Below are 22,656 nucleotides of genomic sequence, written 5' to 3' on the forward strand. Positions count from 1 at the left end.
CTAGATTAGATGGTTTATGGATATACTTACTATACGTCCGTCATTTTCTTAAAACGGAATTCATTCTGGGTCCTTTAACCGAGGTCGTGAGGCTGCCACAAGAAGGTTCGGAGAGGTTTAGGACTTTTGAAAAATGGTCCCCAAATATCACGGAATTTTGGGGAGAAAATTCTAACTGGTTTTTGGATTAAAAAGGGTCCGTAAAACTCGATGAAAAGCTGGAAAAATTAAGTGTCTGTAACGTTTTTGTTCCAACCCTGTTTTCTTTGATTGTAACCATCTCATCTGATGACCTTAAGGGGCTATAACGTACGTCGATCTTATGTGGTTTCTACTGCCCAGCCTTCCTTCTCTCTCCATATATTTTTGGGGGACCCTTGTAGCCCTTCCTATAGCCTCACCAATCCCGCTCTATCCGAGTTGACGGACGGCCGCATTCATTATTCAAGAAAACCTCTCTCTTTCTCTTCACTCGCTCGCTCGCTCGCTCCCAAAGTTCCCCTTTGCGGGGGTTTTCGACTACCTACAGACGTAGTAGGTCCGCTTTTTGGCAGGTGCCTAGACCCTCACCCGAACTATAGCCGGACACGCCCTCTCTCGGACGCGACGACGAAAAACGCCATTTTATTTTAGTCAGGGGTTTTAGACTTAACCATGGACTTTGAAATGATAAAGAGGACCAGGACACTCAGCTTTTACTATACTCCTACACCTATCACTCTAGTGACCTTGATATACCAGAAAAAAATAAACAGATCCTTTACGTTCCTTGGCGCACTCCTGGATTTAAATTTTGAATGACCTTCATATTCTAACCGTCCCCTTTGCGCCTGCGTATAACGTTCCGCTCTATCTGTATTGACAAATTGATCCCCCAGTTTTCCCATCCTCTATAGGATTTGTAATATCCATGTCTCGATTAACTGCGTTATATCTAGATGTTGGTACTTGAGCTGAAATGTATTGGCGTTTATATGTATGTAAGCGTAATAATGCGTTTTACAGAATGTATAGCAGGGGTTTTTTTTATCGTACAAATTGACCGGATGGTTTTATTCATTTTTTATTTCTCACAGCTTGGTCCTGTCCGTTTCGCGCCATTTGTTTTGCGTAAATTGACCATAGATCGTTTATTTTGAGCAGCTTACATTTGAGATTCTTTCGCTGCTCCTACAGTTAATGCCCATTGCTTTTTATAGATAGATAAATGGACTCAAAAACAAGCTGAATTTCCTATTTCTCAACGGAGATAGTGTCAAAATGAGATATTTAAACGATTTTGGGGTGAAAAATGCTTTTTAGATAAAAAATATCATAGATATATTATTTCAATATTGTCTCCGTTTTGAACTTGATATCGGGAACAAAGGTTCTTGAGTCATAACTCGAAAACAGTGTCCCTTAAGCCGCGTTTACACGAGACAATTTCGAACCGTTTTCAACCGTTTTGGAAAGGCCTAACACTTTTTTAAAAATAATATTTGCATTTTCTCGTGAAAGATCTCTTATTTTATCAACTTAATATTCTTTTTTGTACATTCCAAAACGGTTTAAAACGGTTTCAAAGTGTCTCGTGTAAACGCGGCTTTAGGGCAATCAAAATGGAGATAGAAGTTACATTTTCGACTCAAAATCGTATACCCAAATAACATCCCCCTTTAATTTATGCAAGACTTATCAGAAACACACTATGTAATACCAGGGATAGATTTAATTTTAGAAGTAGGAATGGAGAACAGAGTAATCTGGGCGAACGTCAAAGTCTCGGACCCACTTCCACGGGATGGAGGGGTATGAAGCGACAGAGGTAAAAAGGAATTATACATATTTTTCTCCGTCCCCGTCAGCTACGTCATCAAAACGTAGTTTAAGTGAGCCAATAAGATAATTTAAACTCTTCTTTACGTGTTGGAGGGAGGGGCTCTATACTGGGCTATGAGTCGGACTGAAGTAAATACTAACCGTTCTCCATTCCTACTTCTAAAATTAAATCTATCCCTGGTAATACCATTAAAAATATGCATTTATAACATTGACAGTTAATTGTTGGCGCGGCCACCTGGAAAGGTCAACGTAAATGATAGTCAGGGAAGTCAGGGAATTTGAATCAGAAACTTTTCAGGGACACTCAATTTAATTTGAATGCCCACAATCACGAGGCATCCGGGAATACCTTCCGGAGTTATGCAACAAGGCGGGCGGGCGGTGTAGGGAAACTGGCGCGAAATCACTCACTACTGATGCTAATTATGATAGCAGAGTCCATCCGACTTGTACACCAACATGAGACGCGAAAGGTGGTGGCCGGCTAGTAAGGTACGGGCGGGGTGGTGCTGCTCTGATCCCCGTGATATCCCGAATCCTGCAGGCATGTAGCATGCTCCTTAATTAGACTAGATAGTTTTCCCCCTATAACTATACATTTAGACCGATGCAATGCTTCGGCCTTCCCCCCCCCCCAGCTATATCTCCCTGCAAGGTAGGTCATCATGCCTCCTAGGGTTGTATACCTTGTAAACTAATTTGGTTAATTGTTCCTCCCAAATGTCGAGCGCCCCGCGTGTTTCTAGAGGGTAATATTGATATTACGCGTGTTATTTGAGAAATTAGATTAAGTTACTTTAAATACGATTGAAAAACTGTTATTCTTCTACTAACTTCTCTGAGATAATATTGATTAGTTTACGGTGGAACTTGTATTCCCTATATCGATTAGTTTTATTATTTTTATTTTATTTCAATTGCAATTTTAATTTAAACCCGTTTATTTTTTAAATTAATTTGTTTATACATGAAAAGATTTAAAAAACTATCTAATTATCTTATGGTTTTTTTTTTGTTTTTGTAGTTGTACCATCGTATAAGGGTAGCGCTATTTTATTATTTTTTTTTATTGATTTTTAATTTATTTTTAATAATTTATTTTTTTTTAGTTTTAACGTATTTAGATGCATCTAATAATACCACAATATAGAGGATAAGTTTAAAAACTAAATTTAATATTTATTATACATGCTTTTCGAAACTTAGAAAGATGGCGTTAGTAAGTAGATAGATTTATTGATTCAAGATTTAGATCATTTAAATTAAATTTAAGATTAATGATAAAATTATAAATGAAACGTAGTAATTTAATAACAAATAATAACGATTCCAAAATAAAAATCTGACAAAGAGTTAAAAACAAATTAACAAATCCAGACGGCAGTACTTGCAAAGTCTTAGTAATCGATAAATTTCAAACAGCATTATTTATATAAATTGGCGTATCTCGATTCTCGAATACAATTAAAATTTAACGTTTACCCTTGCATAATATAGCTTTAATCACACTTAACGAAATAGTCCTTTAATGCGGAATTTAACGAGTTTAATTTAAACAAAGGTCTTAACAAGGTGTTTTAGTAGGCGTACGACCTAAAATTTACCATCTCGAAACTATAGTTTACGTTCATATACCTTTTAGTATTATTACAAAGGGAATTTGAATTAAGGATTAAATGTGATTACGTCATCCATTTCAAACCCTTTACTGTACTAATTCCGTCCGATACGGCGACCTGATTTATCATCCCCCTTAGGATTTGAATTAATTCGTTGGAATTATATAACAAAGGCCCATTGAACCGGCTTATTAACTTAATTGAAAAAATTGTGAATAATTAATGAAATGATTTAATAGTTTTAATTTCAAACGAAAGTTTAAAGATAATTCTTAATTCAAAATGTGTGCCAGAATTTGAGGGGTCTTTGGGAACTGACTTTGACTTTAAATTTAAAACAAGGAGTTACTGTTGAACTTAATAGATTATTGTGAATACAATATTGAATTTTGTTGATTTTAAACATTAATATTTGAAAAATCAACAAAATTTTAATTTCTTTGAGTTACGCCATTTCATTTGCCATTATTCTTGAGACAATCTTAAGGGTTCTTTTTAAGCAACATGTAGTAGCCCTAGCTCTTCCTCTGCCTCAAGAAGGGGATGGGGGGACCCTGTTCCTTGGCCCTTGAGGCATCTTCAAAAACTATATGGATTGTGAGGGTAAAAGGAAGGGTTTCGCTTGCTCGCGTAGTGGTGCGGCTTGGTGGCATGGCGCAACCTAGTTTTGGTCCAATCGCCCCAATAACAACGGAATTAAACATACGTCCGTTAAGGAGCCAAGGCTTAACTTAGGACTGTTGGTTGGGGTAAGGGGTTTTCAAGAGAAAAGCTAGCTTCAGGGCCTATTAATGGCCAGACTCCTTGATGCCTCCCGACTAGTTCATTAGCGATTTTTCCTCTCGGTCCCGGTTAAAAGTTAGCCACCATGCCCGTTTCCAGCAACGGGGAATAACCATAGATATGCGGATTAACAAATAGATTCTATACTGTCGTCTGCTTCTTTCCTTACTGCCCATTTTGTTGTTAAGCCTAACTCGTTAAAAGATTTCAGAACGACGTCTGCTTCTTTCTTGGCCCACTTTGTTGTTAAGCCTAACTCATTAAAAGATAACAGTTACGTGCATTTCATTGCTGTTTAACATGAAAATTAATAGATACTAGGTGGAAAAGTTAGGCCTTCTCCATCTGTCGTCTGCTTCTTTCCTTGCCCACTTTGTTGTTAAGCCAAACTCAATAAAATAATCAGAGAATAAGGAATGATACGCGTTACAAAAAAACTATATGTGAGCTTCTCTTTCGCTAAGCCTAAAACGACATAAAAGTAATTGAGAATACAATTTAGTCTGATATCTATGAAAGTAGCCTACGTACCTAGAGTAGAGTGTGCAGGGAGAGGTTTGAGGAGTTTGGGTTTTGGGTATTCTTCGCTAATTGCTAATCATTAAGTAAGTTCCCTTAGCGTAACCCCCATGGTTGAGTTAGAAAGAGGGGGTTATGGTAGCTAGTCCAAGCAACCATTCTTTTTAATTTCTTTTTCTGTTCGGACACCACTTTCCCCCTGCTCCCCATCGTACCCCCTAACTCATGGTTTGGTTGGTGACAAGGACAGGGACAGGGTCTCTTTAATTTTTCGAGTGTGGTTCTTGTGTTCTTCAACTTAATAATGGCGTTTTTTTAGATGGGGGGAGGGGAAGGGGGAGTTTTGTTTTTTACGAGATTAGTTAATTGGAATCGTCAATTAGATGGTAATATTTGCTTCTTATTAGTTTGCTTATCCTTCCTTTTGTTTATTAATTAAACTTGGATTAGTATTTTGTTTAATTTCGATCACACCTTAATTAAGGTTTTGAAGGTTAAGAACATATTCGACTCAAAATCGTACGTGTACCCAAGAACTTTAACCCCCTTAATTTATTCCAGACTTAATAGAAACACCCTGCATATATTTAAAATTAAAATTAAAACAAAGAAAAATTCATCAGATTATTTTTGGGTTTCGTTATTTGAAAAAAATAAAAAATTAATTGAATTGAACAACTCATTTGAAAGAAAACTTTTGCAACCGAATATATTAATTAAAATTAAAGGATCTATCAAACGCCCTAACAGATGATTTTGAAAATATATTAACCCTAAAAGTTAAAAAAAAAAAATACAAATTATAACTTTCCGATTCTCAGCTCACTTTTGACAAAGTTCAAAGGAAGGGACAAACTATACACTCCCAGTAATCAATTCCACTCTTAAAATGGGTCGTAATTGTGTATTTTCCCGTATCAAGTTAGCCCCTTTCCAAGAATAATATAAACTTCCATGATGGCCGTCACTTAAGTTTATAAATAAAAGATGCCCGGGCTATGATGACGCTCATCTCATAGCGGCTAAACCTTATGCAAAACAGATCGTTTAGTCGAAAACCTTAATCAATTTGTACTGGAAAAGCAGTACTCTCTCTCTCTCTCTTCGAAAAGTTAACAAACTCCCTGAATTTTTCCCTTCATAAATATTCTAGATTCCGGCCAGTTTGGAAAGTATCGTAAGGTTTTGGCGGGAAGGAAAGGGGGCGTAGGCGGGGGGGGGGGAAGTGACTTTGAAATCGCTTCGATCACGTAAACGCTCCAACCTAACAGTGAATGCTTTTATAACGTGTTAAAGCTATTAGGGATGCTGGCTTACATCTCCTAACACTTAAGTTTTGCGGAAGGATTTTCTAAAATACACTTTGATCTTCATTCGATTTTTTTTTCTTTATTTATTTACTTTTTTTTAGGTTCCCGCGTTTTTTGACACACTACTCTATTTCGTTCCTTTTTTTCCCGCCTTTTTTTTTAGCCAAGTAAGAAAAATCGTGTTATTTTTTATACTCTTTTATTTGGAGATTTATCACGCGCTCGCGAGTACCTTGGTTTTGTCATGGACTTTGTGATTATATAGAGGACAAGAAGCGATATCTAGTTTAATAGGGAGAAGGTATAAATTCGCCACATTTCCAGCTTTATCTCCAGTCCAAACGTATAGTAGGTCCGGAGTTATTCCCCGCCTCTAAATTACAACCTGCATCTCATTGGTTCTTGAAAACTCACGTCAGCGCGGCGACACGAATGATGAAAATTACGTATTTTCCGACTGAGGAGAGGCGAAATGGCCCGGCCTTCTTTTACGTCCCCCCTTTATATTTTGAAAGGGGGACTGCATGGGACTATGGCGCGCGAATACTTAGGCATCTTATACCTTCTCCCTAATAAACTAGATATCGCTTCTTGAAAAGACGCTAGGATATGCAGTCAGCTTGAGGAGATTCGTTTACTTACCTGCCCTTAGTTCGCGCACTTGTCTTGAGCTGTTTAGGCCTAAAATGACCTTGATATACTATACCTTTCTCGTGGATCGACAGAACGGTCGTCCCAGTTTTCCTGTCCATTATAGGCGTTATAAGATCCATTCTTTTATAAGGAATTTTTGCCTGAGCCTTGTTCGCATTGTTGGTTTTATTTTTAGATTCCCCTAAAGAGTGTTTTCTTGTTACTGAGGTAAACACGTATTTACTAAATAATATAAGTAGCTTAGGATTAGGGATAAAAAAATACCATATTTGGTGCATTGCGGAAATGTGATGAAACTCATCTTCAAAATAAAGATAAAACTTCATTCAGTTCCGGGTTTATTTAGGAACAGTCAACGTACCGTAAACACAAATTGTAAATAGTAATTTACATAACCATTGTTAAATTAAAATGAAAAGAAAATATCCTCTTTGAAAAAGGACGGTATAGCCAACCAAACTTTTAAATAATAAGAATAAAAATGAATAATTCATTCGAGTTTCACCCCAGACTATAGAAAAATGGTAAAAACCCGACGTGGAACAGATTGTCTCATACCCCTGCATCGATTATAACCCCCCTGACCGCCCGTCTCTCTTTTCTGTTACAATTAATCGAGTTTTCTTAATCGACTCCGGTTCCTTGACATTGAAAATCAGGCACGGAGAAAAATGATTTAATATTTCTTTTTTTTTCTTCTTTTGCGCGCGCTTTTATCCACGTGCCTTTCTACACTCGCGCCCTCCCGTCGGAGAATTATGGCGGGAACGTAAAATATTGGCGGGAAACGAACCCCTGAGAGAAATATTATTGGTGAAGTTTGCTGGCTTTTAGCTATAGGCCTAACCGTTAGTAAGTCTCACGGACCCTGGACCCCAACTACCTATGGCAGGGAGAGGGAAACTTTTGGTGGGAAAGGCACCCTGGTAGACAGATAAAAGGTGTATGTATATAATGGGATTTTAGAGCAATATTAAGGTAACTTTATAGATGTTTTTATGGTTTAAAGTTTAAATAATTGTAAACCGATTTCTGGGTAGAAACATAAGCTTAAGTACTTAGCTTAATTTCAAGATAATGTATTTTAAGCCTATTTCTGAGTAGAAACATTCTGATAAAGTATAGATACGATATTTTTGCAATAAGGCGCGTCCATTTAGCTCTGGGTTTTTAGGTATAGGGACGTTACCTTTATCTTTAGGCCATTGATATCCAATGGACTCCCCGTAGGGGCTAGTCTCTTTGGTGTTAAGGACGGAGGTGTCTCGACGGGGTTTCGTCCCCACATTGAAGGGGGGGGGAGAAAAGGGGGGAAGAGTTTTCCATTGTTCTTTTCCGGATGGTTCATGGTGGCTTCTATCTCCCAGGTGATGACTGTTGCTCTAGGTTACACTTATCACTTTTTACCTTTGACAGCTCATTTTTTCTCTCCGTGCCGTGTGTCCAGACTCTTTTGTGTCCAGTTTCTTAATTAATTTTTTACTTACAAACAAAACTTTCAACTTTGTTCGCTGCCACTAACTACCTTTCGACGGGTCAATTTTACCGATATTGAATTTGACCGAGGCTTAACTGAGTTGTTTATTTGGGTAACTCGCTTTGTTTTAAACTGAAGTTTCTAAAATATTAGAAACGATAGTAAAAATAGGTTTAATGATTGTTCTTTGAACGTTCTAAGCTATTTATGGGTTCTTGGTTACATTTAAAATATTTTCTAAATACCTTTTATTTGTCTGGTTACTCATTCATGTTAATGCTTGTAATTTGTACTTGTGGGTCATAACGACTGATAGATCATGTGGGTCCAACAGCCATACGAGTCCATTTGGCCCCTATATCGCTCTTATAATTTAAGTGCCCAGCTTTTCCCAGCCTGTCTAACGCTCTGTACTCTTGTAGAGAATGGAACTTCGAATATATCCTTAATCCTATAAGATAGCGAGCGAATCGCGTAGAGTCGAAGCTCTCTGAGCTCTCAGCAACTTGTCCTCCCATTCCCTTCTGCTTCACCTTCGCCCTTTCTATATCACGATCGCTAAGAGGGATCGTTCCTAAATCATATTCTCTTCTTGTCTTCGAGGAAGTAGACAGATTGGGCAAAAGGAAAACCTCATTGGGAATACATTACTATCATCTTCTCAACCTCTTGCCATCCCATCGAAAAAGGGGTATATATTCCGGAATGTTTCTATTGAAGAGGTATTTTTTTTTGCCAAGAGCCCAAGGCTTATTGTGGATAGTTTTCTTACATGCTCCGCTTATCGTTTGGCCAATTGAAAAAGGTACCTTCCTAATGCCCTTTATTTTTACAGTCTCGTATGGAAACAACTGTAGTATTGCAAAACGATGTTTTTATTAGGCCTACTGTAACGTTAGGCTTAGGAACAGTTTATGGAATTATGATTTGACCTTGGATTTAGCTTTCACGTGCGCAGACACGAGCGAAACCAAAACTATCGTTTTTATTTATTGTTAAGCCTAGTTTGAAAGTTTAGGCTTAGGATCTTTTTGCTCGTGAGAAGATGAAGGGATTGGATTCTTCATTGAATTGGGGCGATTTTATGTTCAGCCCCCTAAATTGTAAAATAACCTTCTGGGTGAGAAAAGGATGTGTGAGTTAAAGTGAAGAGGCTTAAATCGTTTAAAGTTTACACGTGTATATCTTTGTAACAGGGCTTTTACCCAGCGTATAGAGCCACGAACCCCGACACCTAACGTTACTATTGAGCGAACCCCAAGAGTATTTACTCGTAATCTGCCGCTCTATGCATTATGGAAATGCGCTTCCAACAAACGCTCTTTAATCCCAGCATATCCTCCTTCCAACCAGAGCGACTACTACGACTATACGAGATACTCTTTCAGGGATACGAGCGTAGCTGACCTATTTCTATCAACCGATCTCCTTCCCAGAATGCAACTTGAGTCATTCCCAAAAACCTTTTTATTAGAACCCCTATTAGTTAACCCATAGTATAACAGCACACTCATCGTGAAATGAACTATAAATGCCTAATAAACAATTGTTTCTTTTTGTTGGCCAGTATATATACTGGCACATTGCCCTTCGATAGACTACTATATTGGCAGTTACTTACCTTGATAGCGTTACCGAGTTAACCGTGAAAATATTGACTGCCATTTCTATATATAATATATATTTTGTAATTCGGGTTGGGTTGGCCACCCTTTTGTTGGCTTAGCTATTTTAATCGTATAGCCTAGCTTATGGGAAAGGTATAGACCATTTCGATGTACCTTAGAGGGGGGCAAAACTTTGCCTTCCATCTCGCTTTTTGACGCATGAGAGTACGCAGAGACTACAGTGTATCAACCCCCTTGTAGGTCCCGATATTAAGAGTTGCCTACCCGCCTTTTTTGAACATCGAAAATGTCTATTGCGGAGTTAAAAGTCGGAGGCCCGAGAGCAGCAACGGAGAAATTCCAAAGATTAGTCAACCGTAAACAAAGGGACGCCACAGATGTTTGTATTTTCCTTGAATTCCTTTGTTGGTAATTGTATATCATGACTTTGTCTGCATGGTAGTGGACTGGTGGTTGTGTAATATGAACACGGCCCCACCTTGACCGTCGCGTGAGATTGTTGAAAGCTCTGGAGCATCTTTTCTCGTGGCCGCCGTCTTTAATGAAAAGTTACAAGCTTTCTTTGGTGAAGAAGTCAACACTTTCTGTTGCTTATGAAAAGGGTTGATGGGGGGGGGAGACTCTTTCTCGTTCGTCTGGCGGCCTCATTTCGAACAGGCGGTGTGCGTAAGCTTCTTAATTTTGCTCAAAGTCTCGCTCGCTATCCTTAGGAAAAATATAATTATTCGGGTTTCCTAGTTGAAAAATGTCTCTCATTTTGTAGTTTAGGGAATTCCCTTAGCCTATAAACTTAGGCGCAGCTTTCTTTTTAGTTAAAGAGGAGAATCTTCCCCGCACGCTCTCTCTACACGTTTTGGAGAAAATTAAAAGTCGTAACTTTCAACTTTCATTTTTAGGTTATTTAAACATTGGTTGCTTGGTTGGTGCGGTTAGGCTGTGAACCTTTGTTGGGTTAAGAAATTTTTATTTTAAAGTGGGGATGGGTACTTACTTGATATCAGAAGGTGGTAATAGAAGAAGGATGACACTCTTTATTTTACTCTTAATGCTGTAGTTATGTAACATGATTTTTCCCTGGCGAGGGAGCCCTTTTTGTTTGCTCTTCCGCTCATCAAACTTCAGATGGGCATTGCATACACCGTGCTAGGGTGAATTTTATAACAGTTTGGTAGTACTAAATCCTCAGCAATCAACCCACAAACCTTGATTGTCTTAAAGTGGGGGGACAAAAATCCATATGCGCATACGCCTTGGAAATCGAATACTTAAGAGCTAATAGAGTAATGATGAGGGAATTATTTATTGCTTGTGTTATTAGGTTTAGTAACCTTGCTATAATAAATGTTAATCTGATGTTGGGAAGAATCATGTTACAATTACCCCGCTTTTGTGCTCGTACACTTCTCTCGAAGTGAAGTATTATATACTTCTGTTGATATGTATTTGTATTTTATAGAATTTAATAACTGGATATTTTTATCTATACTTCATTATGTCTGGACCCATTTTATATTTCTTTTAACCATATTTAAATTATACTCGTTTTTAATTTCAATTATTTTTAATTTAAAAAAGTTTTATTTTTCAACAGAAAAGTCTAGTGCGAAATTAGTTCTTTTTTTTTGGATCTTCAGATGGCGTTTTAATTTCATTCTTATGAATAAGATACGAAGTCTAAGATTAAAATTTTATTTTACTGTATTTACTACAAGAATATTCCTTTAAATATCTTAAAGGATTCTTTAAATTCATTGTAGTATATACGAATACTTTAAAATTGAATTGGACTCGTATACGAGGAAATACTCGCGTATAATGTTTTGAAATAAATTACCGCGTAAGTAATTTTAGATGTTCGAAAGTTAACCGTGTTTAATTGAAAATGTTTAGAGAACGCTGGCATAAATTTCGCTTCAAATGATAGACAAAGGCAATTATGAAATTATTACGTTTTAAAATCAGTTTGGCGTAAAACGTCTCGTCTCTAGCTGTTCGTTTAATTAGAGATTCGTAAAGAGGTCGCGCGAAAATTATTATTTTTTAATTATTAAATTAGTATCGGAAAGGACCTTAGGGGAGTTTTATCCGCGAAACCTCGAATTGAATGGGGGACCCCGGTCGTCTCTTGACAGGCTCGTGTTGTTCCCACTCTAAACTGTCTGTCTTTAGGGCTCTCGCGCGCCAAATTCGGACATTACAATTTCTCCCATATTCAATCTATTTGGCGCCCTTTTCTCTCTCTCTCTCCCATCTCCCGTCTCGTGTTGTACAAGCGGATCTTTCGCCTAATTAAGAGAGCCGGGGCTTCTCTCTCGTCGGAAAACCCGGGAAAAGCCTCGCGCCTTTCTAGATAGTGGAACCAATCGGGTCTAGCACTCGCTATAGTTTTCCCGCGCTTTTCCGTCGCGAGAGAACGAAACGCCAAAGCGCGGATAATGGAAAGTGACAAGTACGACCTAATCTTTCCCGCCAATTTTTTTTTCTCTCTCTCTTCGCACTCTCTATCTCTACAATTTTCCCGCCTTTTCCGAGTCAAACAGAGTTTTAAGGCGCGTGGAATATTTTTGGCGCGCGCTAGGGTAACGTGTATATATATAGGAAAATAGAAATTTTTTGGCGCGAGATCTTCCCCTTCCTCACCCCACCTCCTCGGGCGATATATTCCCGCGCGATTTTTCCCGCCTGATTCCTTAATGAAGTTGAATGCAAATAACTCCTCGCGCTACCGTCCGTTTCCCGCCCTTTTTTTTCTTTTGCAGGCAGCGCGAGATAAGAGTAAGACTACCGTGTTCTATGACGAAATATTATAGCCCGTTATAAGATCACCAAGCAAACGAATTAATTGTGCTAGGCCTTAACGCGTAACATCTTTTCCTACCCTCATGTTGGATATTTCACGGGTCGTTTGGTCCCTAAATATTAAGGAACGAGCTCTAAATTCCCTTAACACCCTTGTAGAGTTGCTGAGTTTTTTTTTTCATCTTTAGGGTTAGGAGCGTGGGAATCATAATCATACGCTATATTTATCTTCGTAATAAGATATATTTGCGACTGTCAAAATTGTTACATTAGGAAGAGATATTTGCTCAAATTACTGGAGAGGAGAAATACATTTTCACATCACCAACGAAAAGAGATAACCTAACGATAAAGTAATTTAAGATACTATACGTTAGTTTAGTTTGCTGGGAGATAATTTCATTTTTAGGGGTTATTTTAACCGTTGTGTTTAGCTCTGAGAATTAATATAGATTAATTTCTAATAGTATAATGAATTATTTATTTAAATTTACTGCCTTTTAAGCTTTAAATTGAGCCTATTTTTAGGGGTTATTTTATTTGTGTTTAGCTGTGAATATTAATATAGATTAATTTCTAATAATATAATGCATTATTTAATTAAATTTACTGCGTTTTAAGCTTTAAATTGATCCTAATTACACCAAAATCCATTAATTATTAATGAATTCATTAATTTATTTCTTAAAAATTATCTGGCTTACCCGCCTGTTAAACGTTTCACGGCAATACACTAATACTGAAATAAAAGCTGCCATGTAGGAGTATAGATTCTAAAATATTAATAACAATCAATAATAAACATTTAATTTAATATAATATAATATTAAATTTTAATTTAAACTACGCTGCTTTTTAAAAACCCATTCAGTTGTAAATAATTTCGTTACAAACCCCTTTTTTTTCCATCCCAATATTTTCTCTTTCGTTGCGTGGATAGCATTTTCGCTTGGCGTCCTATAAGAGAATTCCGCGGTCCTACGCTTTTTTAATAATCCAGAGCGTCTTTTCCCGCCCAAAAAATAAAGGAGGTTGGGGTTGGGGGCGGGAAATAAGGGACGAACCGAATAGAGAGGAATGTTACGTATATACTACCCCCTCTATTCCTTTTTTCCGCTTTAAGCTCACTTTTGACCGAACATTTTTAATTTGAAACAAATTTGACCATGTCAGCTAAAAAATAAGTTAAAAAAATACTTTGTAGGGGGAAAACTACTACTAGTATACGGAATGGGGGGGAGGGGTAGTAGGAATATTTTTCGCGCGCGCTCAGCGTTTTAGATCGCCGCGAGCCAAATACGTATAAGGACCGCGCCACGCGAGGAGCTATCACGAGGAGGAGAAGCAACACTGTCGTAAACGAAACTTAACTTTACGCGGGAAAGAAAAAAGAGCGGGGAAAACGGCACAAGGAAAAAAACGTCTTGAGGCGGTACTTAAAGTAAAGCCTTCTGGTAGCATTTAGTAGTTTCCGATATAGACCTACAGACGAATAAAAAACATACTTTTTTGAGGTCGGAAAACGATGGAAATAAAGATGGTTGGTACAGTGGTATTAAGGGCTATTTCCTATACTATAAAATGTAGAGTATCTTTACTTCTACGGAAGACTTTTATTTTTGAACGTTTTTCGACCAAACACTTTCTTTTCTATTGTTATATAGTTTCTTTGGGGTTTTTTTAGAGCGCGTATTACGTATCTTCGCGGTTTTAACTATGGGAGATGCGTGCATGTGTGTGTTTAAATGGAAGGTTTTTATTGGTTAACTTAATTTTATCGCTGACGTAGGTACGTTTCTTCTTTGAAAGTATTGGCTTAGTTTTATTTTATTTTTTTGGGGTTAAGTACAACTTTGTATAAATGCAGTTTTTTTTGTCTAGTTAGAGAAATTGGATTAAAATTGGTGGTTTTTTCGGCGAGGATACTTTTGAACCACCAAAAATTAGAGGGCCAAGTCAGCGCTATAAAAACTTTGGCAGAAAAACGAGACAGAAAATTAATTAAGTCGCGGCGAATTTTTAATTCCACTTCTTAACTCTCTTTCTATCAATTAAAAGTAAAATCTAAGCAATTAATAAATCTTAATATTTTTTTATTTCGGAAAGGTACTTCAAAAAATTCGCGCGAAGTGTTAATTACGTATAGAACACGAGCGTGTTAGTCTCAAGCCTTTTTGAACGTTATTTCGTTAATATTATTAAAAGGCTTACAACTTATCTCCTTAAAATACCCCATCCGGAATAAATAAATAAACAAAAAAATACTAAAACGAATTTAACCAAAAATCCCTGGCGAAAATCCATCCAGTCTTTGACCCATCTGAAATCTCTTTTAAGTCCTTTTTAATCTCGTTTCGGTTGAAGGGCCCTATTTTAAAAATATCAGAGGAAAAAGAATTAATTCATACGTGAATTTTGTTAAATTTCGTATGAATATTGACGTGATAACGTCGCGTACGTTAATTAATACATTATAATTATCTTACGCTGTATTTTGTCTTCATCTTCTGGGGTGAATTGAATACATTCTTGAATTAATATTAAGCCCGGAAATTTTCATTCAAAGTCAAATTATTCTTTTCTTTAGAAAGGATGAAATAGAAACTCGAAAATTTCCAGGATTTTAAGAAGGGGGAAAAAAGCACCTGTTGTTCTCGCTCAGCGAGAGATTTATTTCATTTTTTTTCTTCTTAAGTTTTTCTTTCTTTATCCACTTTGTTCTTCTGCTTTTTTGATTTAGAATAAAAAAAAGACCAGGGATAAATTTTAATCTTTCTGTTTTCTCGTATAAACTTTTCCACACCGGGAGTTCCATACAAATATCCCTTTTTTTAAATACTTAATAAATGCAAATTAATTTAATGAAATTATTCATAGGCGAGAGAGAGAAAGAGAGAGAGGTTTCAAAATTAATCTAGGGTTTACATTACACTCTAATAATAATAGAAAAAAAATCTGGTCTTTGTTTTTATTTATTACTATTTTTTTTTAATTTATTTATTTCGAGCTCTTTAACAGTTTTTAATTTCACGTGTTTTAAAAACACGTATAGAGCGTAATTTGTAATTTAAATTTCATATTAAGAACGATTTAATTGGTAAAGAATGAGAAAGATACGAATTTTATATTAAAAAATATAAATATATAGTACATCGGTGTATTGCGGTTAGACGTTTTACAGGGGCCGGTAAGAAATACATTAGTAGTTTTACCCCTGGAGGTTCGGCTGCCTTGAAATTTGGAGTTTTTTTAAGAAAAATAATTCAAAACGTTACGAGATTAGTCAATAAGGTTAAAACATCATTTTAGCATAATAATTACAATTCATAATTTATTTTAAATATATTCGGATTGAAAAAAAGTAGATATCTACTAAACAAAGCGACCTACCCCTAAAATGACGACAAGGAAACGTTGAAAAATGGTCCCCTTCCATTTAAAGATAAAGATAAAGACAGAAGAAGGCGTGGTGAAAAAAAAAAATAAAAGAGGAAAAGACGACAAAAATAAATATATACCTCATTAATAATTCTTTGTGCAAAAACGTGTTGTCCAAATGCGGTGTATCTTAATTTGAAGTCCTAGGGTCTTTTCAGACACTTCAAAAGTCTTCTCTTTTTTTCGGTCTTCTCTCTCTTCCCCGCTTCCCAGAATCCCTGGCGCGTTCCTCCTCGTCCTCGTCTTCTATCTCCATCCCTGCTCCCGAGCTTCTTCTTCTAGAAAGGGATGCTTAGAGGCTGAGCTCCCGGGGAAAGAAGAAGGGAGTCATCGGGGCTACTAACACGAAACGGGATTAATCTTCATTTCGCATGACAATAGACATGAAAGCTTACTTTGACAGTCCCCAGGCGGAGCTATCGTAAACCCAACGTATTTTTATCCCCCCCCCCCCACCAGCCTCCTTTAGCTCGTATGGTTCCCAAACCAGACCCTCCTTAACGTTTTTGTTCCCATAAAAAACACTATACAAGTAAGGAGGATGGGGAGCTTAAAAAACAAGTATACTATACAGGATATTCTAAAAACGGTGGTAGTACCGAAGTACAGTGGGTTTTCTATGGGTCGAAAATGTCCTATGACTTTTTTGCCAGAAAGGACGTACCCTTTAGGAGCAAGTTTTCAACATTGGAATGTTTTACGGATGACCCCTTAAAATTAAAGTAAGAAACTGATTTCAAGACAATGATTTCTAATTTAATTAATTAAGGGGTCATCCCTAAAACACTCTTAAAATCATAACTCGAAAACAGTGGCCCTTAGGACAATCAAAATGGAGATAGAAGTTATATATTTTCGACTCAAAATCGATTTCCCATGCATAGAACCATCCCATGTAGTTCGGTCCTATAATTATACTTATTTGTAACACCCTGTATATATGGTTTTAGGAAGGATTGCATCAAAATGGTGTAAAAATGACTTTTCACGCAACTATAACGAAAATTTAATATTTCTGACATTAGTTATATTTATGTTCGTTTATATTTTGAAAATGACCAACATGGGGATATGTTTATTATAATTTAGGGTTAATTTTAATTAAATTAAATTAGTATATATGACACTGGGAGTAAAAAGAAAAAAAATGAAGAAAACTTTTTGAAATAAGTTTTTTTTTGTATTTTATTTTTATGGTACACTGTACACTGGATAGCTATATATTAATTTAGGATTTAAATTAAATTAATTTAAACTAAATTCCTCCGAAAGCGTACAACATATTATTACCCCTGTCCGGAGATGGAAATACCCAATAATTATTTGCAACATTAATTATTTGCACTTTTTTAATTCTTATTATTTTTTCTGCAAAGTTATTTTTTTAAGCGTCTTTATTACGGCGCGCGGTGCAAATCGGTTTAATAGTTTTCGAAGAATTTCGAACCGTTAAAAAAAAACAAATTAAACACCATGAGCCAATCAGAATTCGGCATTGTTTATCAACGATTTATTTATAAAAGAAAAAAATTTAAATTAGCTTTAGTTTCTTTTTTTTTTTTTTGTAATAAAGCCCGGTAATCGCGAATCGAACCGCGTGTTTCTTTAATTACACGAAAATGCACTGCATTTGTTTGTTATTATTTTTTTATTTTATTGCCACAACTAGAAATATCTTTGTTTATATTTTTTAATATATTATCAAGCGTTCGAGCCAAGGCTTAAAGGTCAAATAACGGCGCGGAACACTTTTCCGATAACTTATAGTTCGATTGAATTTCAATTTAAGTCGATCCTGAGAAATATGGTTTTGTTCCCTGTACAGTTTTCTTTTTTAATTGGTCTATGATTAAGAAATTTATTAGTTCCTCGTGGGTATCGTGACGTCACTTTACGAGTGTAGTTCACGAGTTCACAAGCACGCGCGTAACTTACGCGCATCACGTTCTAAATATATAGGCGATAAATAAAGGTCACTTGTGAAGAAGGTGCTGAACAACAAAATTGAACAACCACGTGATACAGACTAATTTGGACACTGTCCATTTAAATGGATATGACCATGGAGCTGTGAAATAATTGGGTGGTGTTAGTGACATGTTGTATTGTGAACCTAGATGGTCTACGACAACTGCGTGGGTGAAAGACATTTGGGTGACGACCACTGGGTGTCCAACATGTGAGAGAGTGACAATTTGGAGGGCTGAAACTTGGGTGTGTCGTCGTCACCCAAATGTCTTTTACCCATTTGTCGTGCTCCCCAGAAACCGATGTTTAGGCGAATACGAAAGACTCGATCGGTACTTACCATGTCCTCCATTACTTAAACCATGAAGACCCGAACTCCTAAGACTTCCACCAATTACCGTCTCTTCGCTACTCATTCTAACAATCTTTGATAAAGAAGCGGTACACTTGAGTCGCAATTCCGTGTTGCGCATATGATATTTCTCTATTTTGAATGTTAGACCCAGTACGGCTGAGCGTGTCCCGTCGCTGTGCGTAATACTTGGGTACTTACGCAAATCTTTCGATTTTACCTTAATCAATTGCGGCGAAATGTGAGAAGCGACGACGCAAGTGAGACGTAGTATACCGGGAAAAGAGAGAGAGAGAAAAAAAGGAATTCTAATGAAAGGCCAGTAAATTTATACCGCTTAGGGATGGCTAGGTACTGCACGTTTGTAAAAATTCGAAAAATTTCGATCCAGTGTAGGAAAAAGAAAAAAATACTCACCTCATGTTCGTTAATGAACCATTGGAGTTCAACTGGGTTCTCGCTTTTGGGTGAAGTGCAGTTGATATCTACCGTATCTCCAACGTCGTACCATGACCTGCCTCCGTTGATTGAGGGACCCTTTTCACCTGAGTAATGAAGGGAATTTTTGACGTCCGATTATTGCTTAAAAACTTTAAGTTATTTCAGTGACTTTGAGATTAGCTATAGGCCTAAATAAATTCAATAACTACAGGCCCATAGAGATACGCCGCGCGTTATGGTGAGAGAACAATAGGGTCCCATTGTGATATTTGTTGTTAATTCCCAAAGTTGCATGCTGCTTATATAACTGTCTTTAAAACAAAACCCCGGGAATATAAACTTTAAAAATATCCAATTCGGATTTCGGAATGTATATAACGAGTCAGTGGGGGCCAGTTTTGAAAAGGAATAAATGTTTTGAGTTGACCAAAAGGGACAAGGCTCGCTTACCACTACTGGGAGGTGTTGGCATTGTCGTGTCCCCGACGACTATTTCCTCGCTGATTTTGTCGTAAACCTGAGCGACGGAAGCCGAGCATTGGACTTTGAGCAAACCGGTGGAAACTCCCCGGTCTCCCGCGAGATGCTCTGGCTCGATGACGAAAGACAAGTAAGAGATGGAGCTCTGGAGACCGTCCGAGTGACGAATCGTCGGTTGAGAATAAACTCTTGACTTTTCCGCCTTTTACGTTTAAAATCCCCGAAAAATCAAATGGTCCGAATTCGCCACCAAGAATATATAATGGCCCCCGAAAGAGAAAGAGACAACATCGATTTAAAAATTATTTACCGGTTTCGTCTCGCGGGATAAATTATTGAATAAGTTTCTAAAATTCGATTAAAACCCGCCCCAAGTGTCTCGTATAAGGCAAAACGGAAAGTTTAATTTCAAATCTTTCTAAGTTACGTTCGTTAGCAGATGTCCCTGATGATTTTTAAGCTCTAATTATTTTTTTACGATGATAACACTGGCAAGGCTTGAGGCCACCCGTAAAATATAGTTACCCTTGTAGTAGAACGCACCTCCCTACCGTTAAGGAACCACGTTAATGTTGGTGCTGGTTTAGCCGGTCCTGATGAGCAGGTTAAGTTGACTTCATCCCCGGGGTCATAGGGCATTCCAGCACCCTTTATAACTGGTCCACGATCAGGCAGTACTGTTAAAGTTTGTCGATTTCAAATTTAAAGTATATTCTTAATCATAAGATATGTTCCGTAAGTTTGTCACTGTTTACAAACTGGAGCTTGTCATGAAGGGACGAAGTAGGTTATAGATTCGAGGTAAAGAGATGCCTGGTGAGACGCTGTCAAACACTAGTACAGACCAGGGATAGATTTAATTTTAGAAGTAGGAATGGAGATCAGAGTAATCTGGGCGCGCGTCAAAGTCCCGGACCCCCTTCCACAGGACGGAGGGGCATGAAAGAAGAGGCGGGTCATAGCGACAGAGGTAAAAAGGAATTACGTATTTTTCGCCGTCCCCCTCAGCAGCGTCATCAAAACGTAGTTTAAGTGAGCCAATAAGATAATTCTAACTTTTCGTTACGTGTTGGAGGGAGGGGCTCTATACTGGGCTATGAGCCGGACTGAAGTAAATAGTAACCGTTCTACATTCCTACTTCTAAAATTAAATCTATCCCTGGTCATACTTATGGAACATATCACTTATAAACGTATGACATAATGAATAATTTATTTTCAATTTCTTACCGTAGACTCGCATCTCTTTCTCGAAACGGTACGTTTTAAAAGATGGAGCGTCTGCTGAGACTTCGCAAGCTATCGTCCCTTCCGTATTCAAATCCGTACTTGGGAGGAAGACGTGAGTATCGTTTGATGATTTTAACTGCGTGTAATATTTAAAGGTATTTCTAGAGAACTCGCTTTTAATCTTAAGTTTAGTATAATTCTAATTAAGAATCGTCCTATCGTGTATCGCTTGATGTTAGATTCCCTTTAAAATTCAATGCTACACGCGCCTTTGATTCCTAAAATGGTCTGTTGCGATATAATTAAGTTATTTATTCCTATATATAGTCGGAATGTTTAGCTTTTGATCAAAGGAATTTTTAATTGGTTCCTAACTTAATTCCCCTTATTTTCGAAAAAAAAGGTTAAATCTTAAATTTATAAATTGAAATAATTGATTTAATTAAACGTTAAAATATCTGGAAAATTATGTAAAAAGATGAAGCCCAAAGTCGACAAAAATAGGATTGTATAATGAAATTAGGCTTAACGCTATAATAGGCTTAGGACTGAGCTATAGCCCTTGGGAAGATCTCTCTCTTAAAGAAAGAGACTGTGGATGCGTGCGTATAAGCAGAAGGGGATAATAGAAGAAGGATGATACTCTGTATCCTCATAATGCTTTAGTTATGTAACATGATTCTTCCCATGCAGGCTCATGCCCTTTTTGTTTCCTCTCCCGCTCATCAAATTTAATTCAGATGGGCATCGCATATAGAGTAATGATGAGGGAACTATTTATCGCGTATGTGAATCGGTTTAGTAATCTTGTGCACTCCAAATGTTAAACTGATGTTGGGGGAAGAATCACGTTCCAATTACCTATGGCGCTTTGTGCTGGTACACTTCTCACGAAGAGAAGTATTATATTCTTCTGGTATAAGGTATAATATACGTACGTCGACGTAGACTCCTAAGAGATCAAAGGTTTGACCCGGAGGATTGTCTCTGGGCAGATAACGATAGAATTCCTCGTTGTTCTTGTACCACTTGACCGAATAGAGCTCGTCCGGTTCCGAGTCGAAAACGCATCGCAACCACAAGGACTGACCACTGATTATGGCCCCTGGCACGTCCATACCACCGAATTTCAGACATGAACGACCTTTAAAAGCACGAAGGAGAGAGAGATAGATCAATAAGCCTCGGTCACCCATCCCAATACGACAAACGGAAAAGAGCACGTATATACAGGGTGTTTCAAAACGGTAGGGTGCATTGAGTTCTTTTGGGCGATCGATTTTGAGTCGAAAATGTAACTTCTATCTCTATTTTGCGCAGTAACGGACAAACAAACGCCTGTAAACAAGTTCTGAACATTGGAGTGCTTTACAGATGACCCCCTTTAAAGTTAACTAAATAAACTAAAATGCAAAGCTAATTTAGTTAAGGGGTCATCCGTAAAACACTCCAACGTTTGTGAGGGAAAAATCAGTCATAGGAGCTACATTTTCGACTCAAAATTGATTTACCATAGAACCATCCCCACTTGGTCTTATACCTCTATTTTTGGATCACCCTGTGTATTTATATCGCCTTGGGTTTCGGGTAGCTTTCGAATTCGAGGATAATACTTAAACCGTTTTAATTATAGTTTTGGACCGTTATTAGATTGGGCCACGTCCGTAATGGTCGCGCTAATTAGCGAATGATCCCCCTACCTCCCTCTCCAGTACCTCCTTCCCCACTCCACCACACCCCCTTCGAAACCCTCCTGCAGATCCTAATCCGAATGGTTCGATATAAACCAATTCAAGGGGACTTTGCAATACAATTTAAGCTATATTGAACCGGAGGGAACACCTCGATCTCGTGCTATTTTGCAAGCCAAATTTTAGCTGTTGGAATTTATGCAGATGTTTCTATACGCTAGAATTCAATTGTAGAAACGGTAAGTTTTCCCTTAAGAACGTAGTATATTTTCTATTTATTATTCTACTCTTTGTAAGGTTGTACCTTATTTTAATGAAAGTATATATATATAAGGGTTTGACTCGATATTTGTTATATTGTTTGGGACGTTTCTGTAAGGTTCCATTTGTACATTGTTGCTTTATATATGGAGGGGTAAGGGGGGAAACACCCCCGGACTTCT

General features: G+C 37.4%; 1 protein-coding gene and 1 long non-coding RNA gene across 6 annotated transcripts in view; one reads left to right on the top strand and one right to left on the bottom strand.

The window, feature by feature from the left end:
• LOC149676684 (uncharacterized) overlaps nt 1–22,656 on the top strand; it is a 198,422-nt gene that overhangs the window by 134,134 nt on the left and 41,632 nt on the right. For 2 of the 4 annotated variants that reach the window (XR_016366508.1, XR_016366512.1), the window contains exon 2: nt 20,528–22,452. This is a non-coding gene — a long non-coding RNA (uncharacterized LOC149676684). The remainder of the gene's footprint in view (nt 1–20,527; nt 22,453–22,656) is intronic. The other 2 variants (XR_016366509.1, XR_016366510.1) reach the window with 2 other exon arrangements.
• Nucleotides 17,727–22,656, bottom strand: part of LOC149676687 (adhesion molecule nephrin-like) — a 39,065-nt gene continuing 34,135 nt past the window's right edge. The window contains exons 2-8 of one of the 2 annotated variants that reach the window (XM_089837751.1): nt 21,461–21,666; nt 20,523–20,658; nt 19,836–19,969; nt 19,263–19,494; nt 18,789–18,916; nt 18,360–18,591; nt 17,727–18,119 (exon numbers count right to left, since the gene is read on the bottom strand). In XM_089837751.1, coding sequence (XP_089693877.1) covers nt 18,025–18,119; nt 18,360–18,591; nt 18,789–18,916; nt 19,263–19,494; nt 19,836–19,969; nt 20,523–20,658; nt 21,461–21,666 — 1,163 coding nt within the window. In that variant the 3' untranslated portion in view covers nt 17,727–18,024. Of the gene's footprint in view, nt 18,120–18,359; nt 18,592–18,788; nt 18,917–19,262; nt 19,495–19,835; nt 19,970–20,522; nt 20,659–21,460; nt 21,719–22,656 lie in introns of those variants that run through there. The other variant, XM_089837750.1, reaches the window with a different exon arrangement.

The sequence above is a fragment of the Phalangium opilio genome, unplaced genomic scaffold (assembly GCF_054372755.1).
Source record: "Phalangium opilio isolate 3A_F unplaced genomic scaffold, DU_Popi_V2 ptg000045l_1, whole genome shotgun sequence".
Classification (NCBI taxonomy): domain Eukaryota; kingdom Metazoa; phylum Arthropoda; class Arachnida; order Opiliones; family Phalangiidae; genus Phalangium; species Phalangium opilio.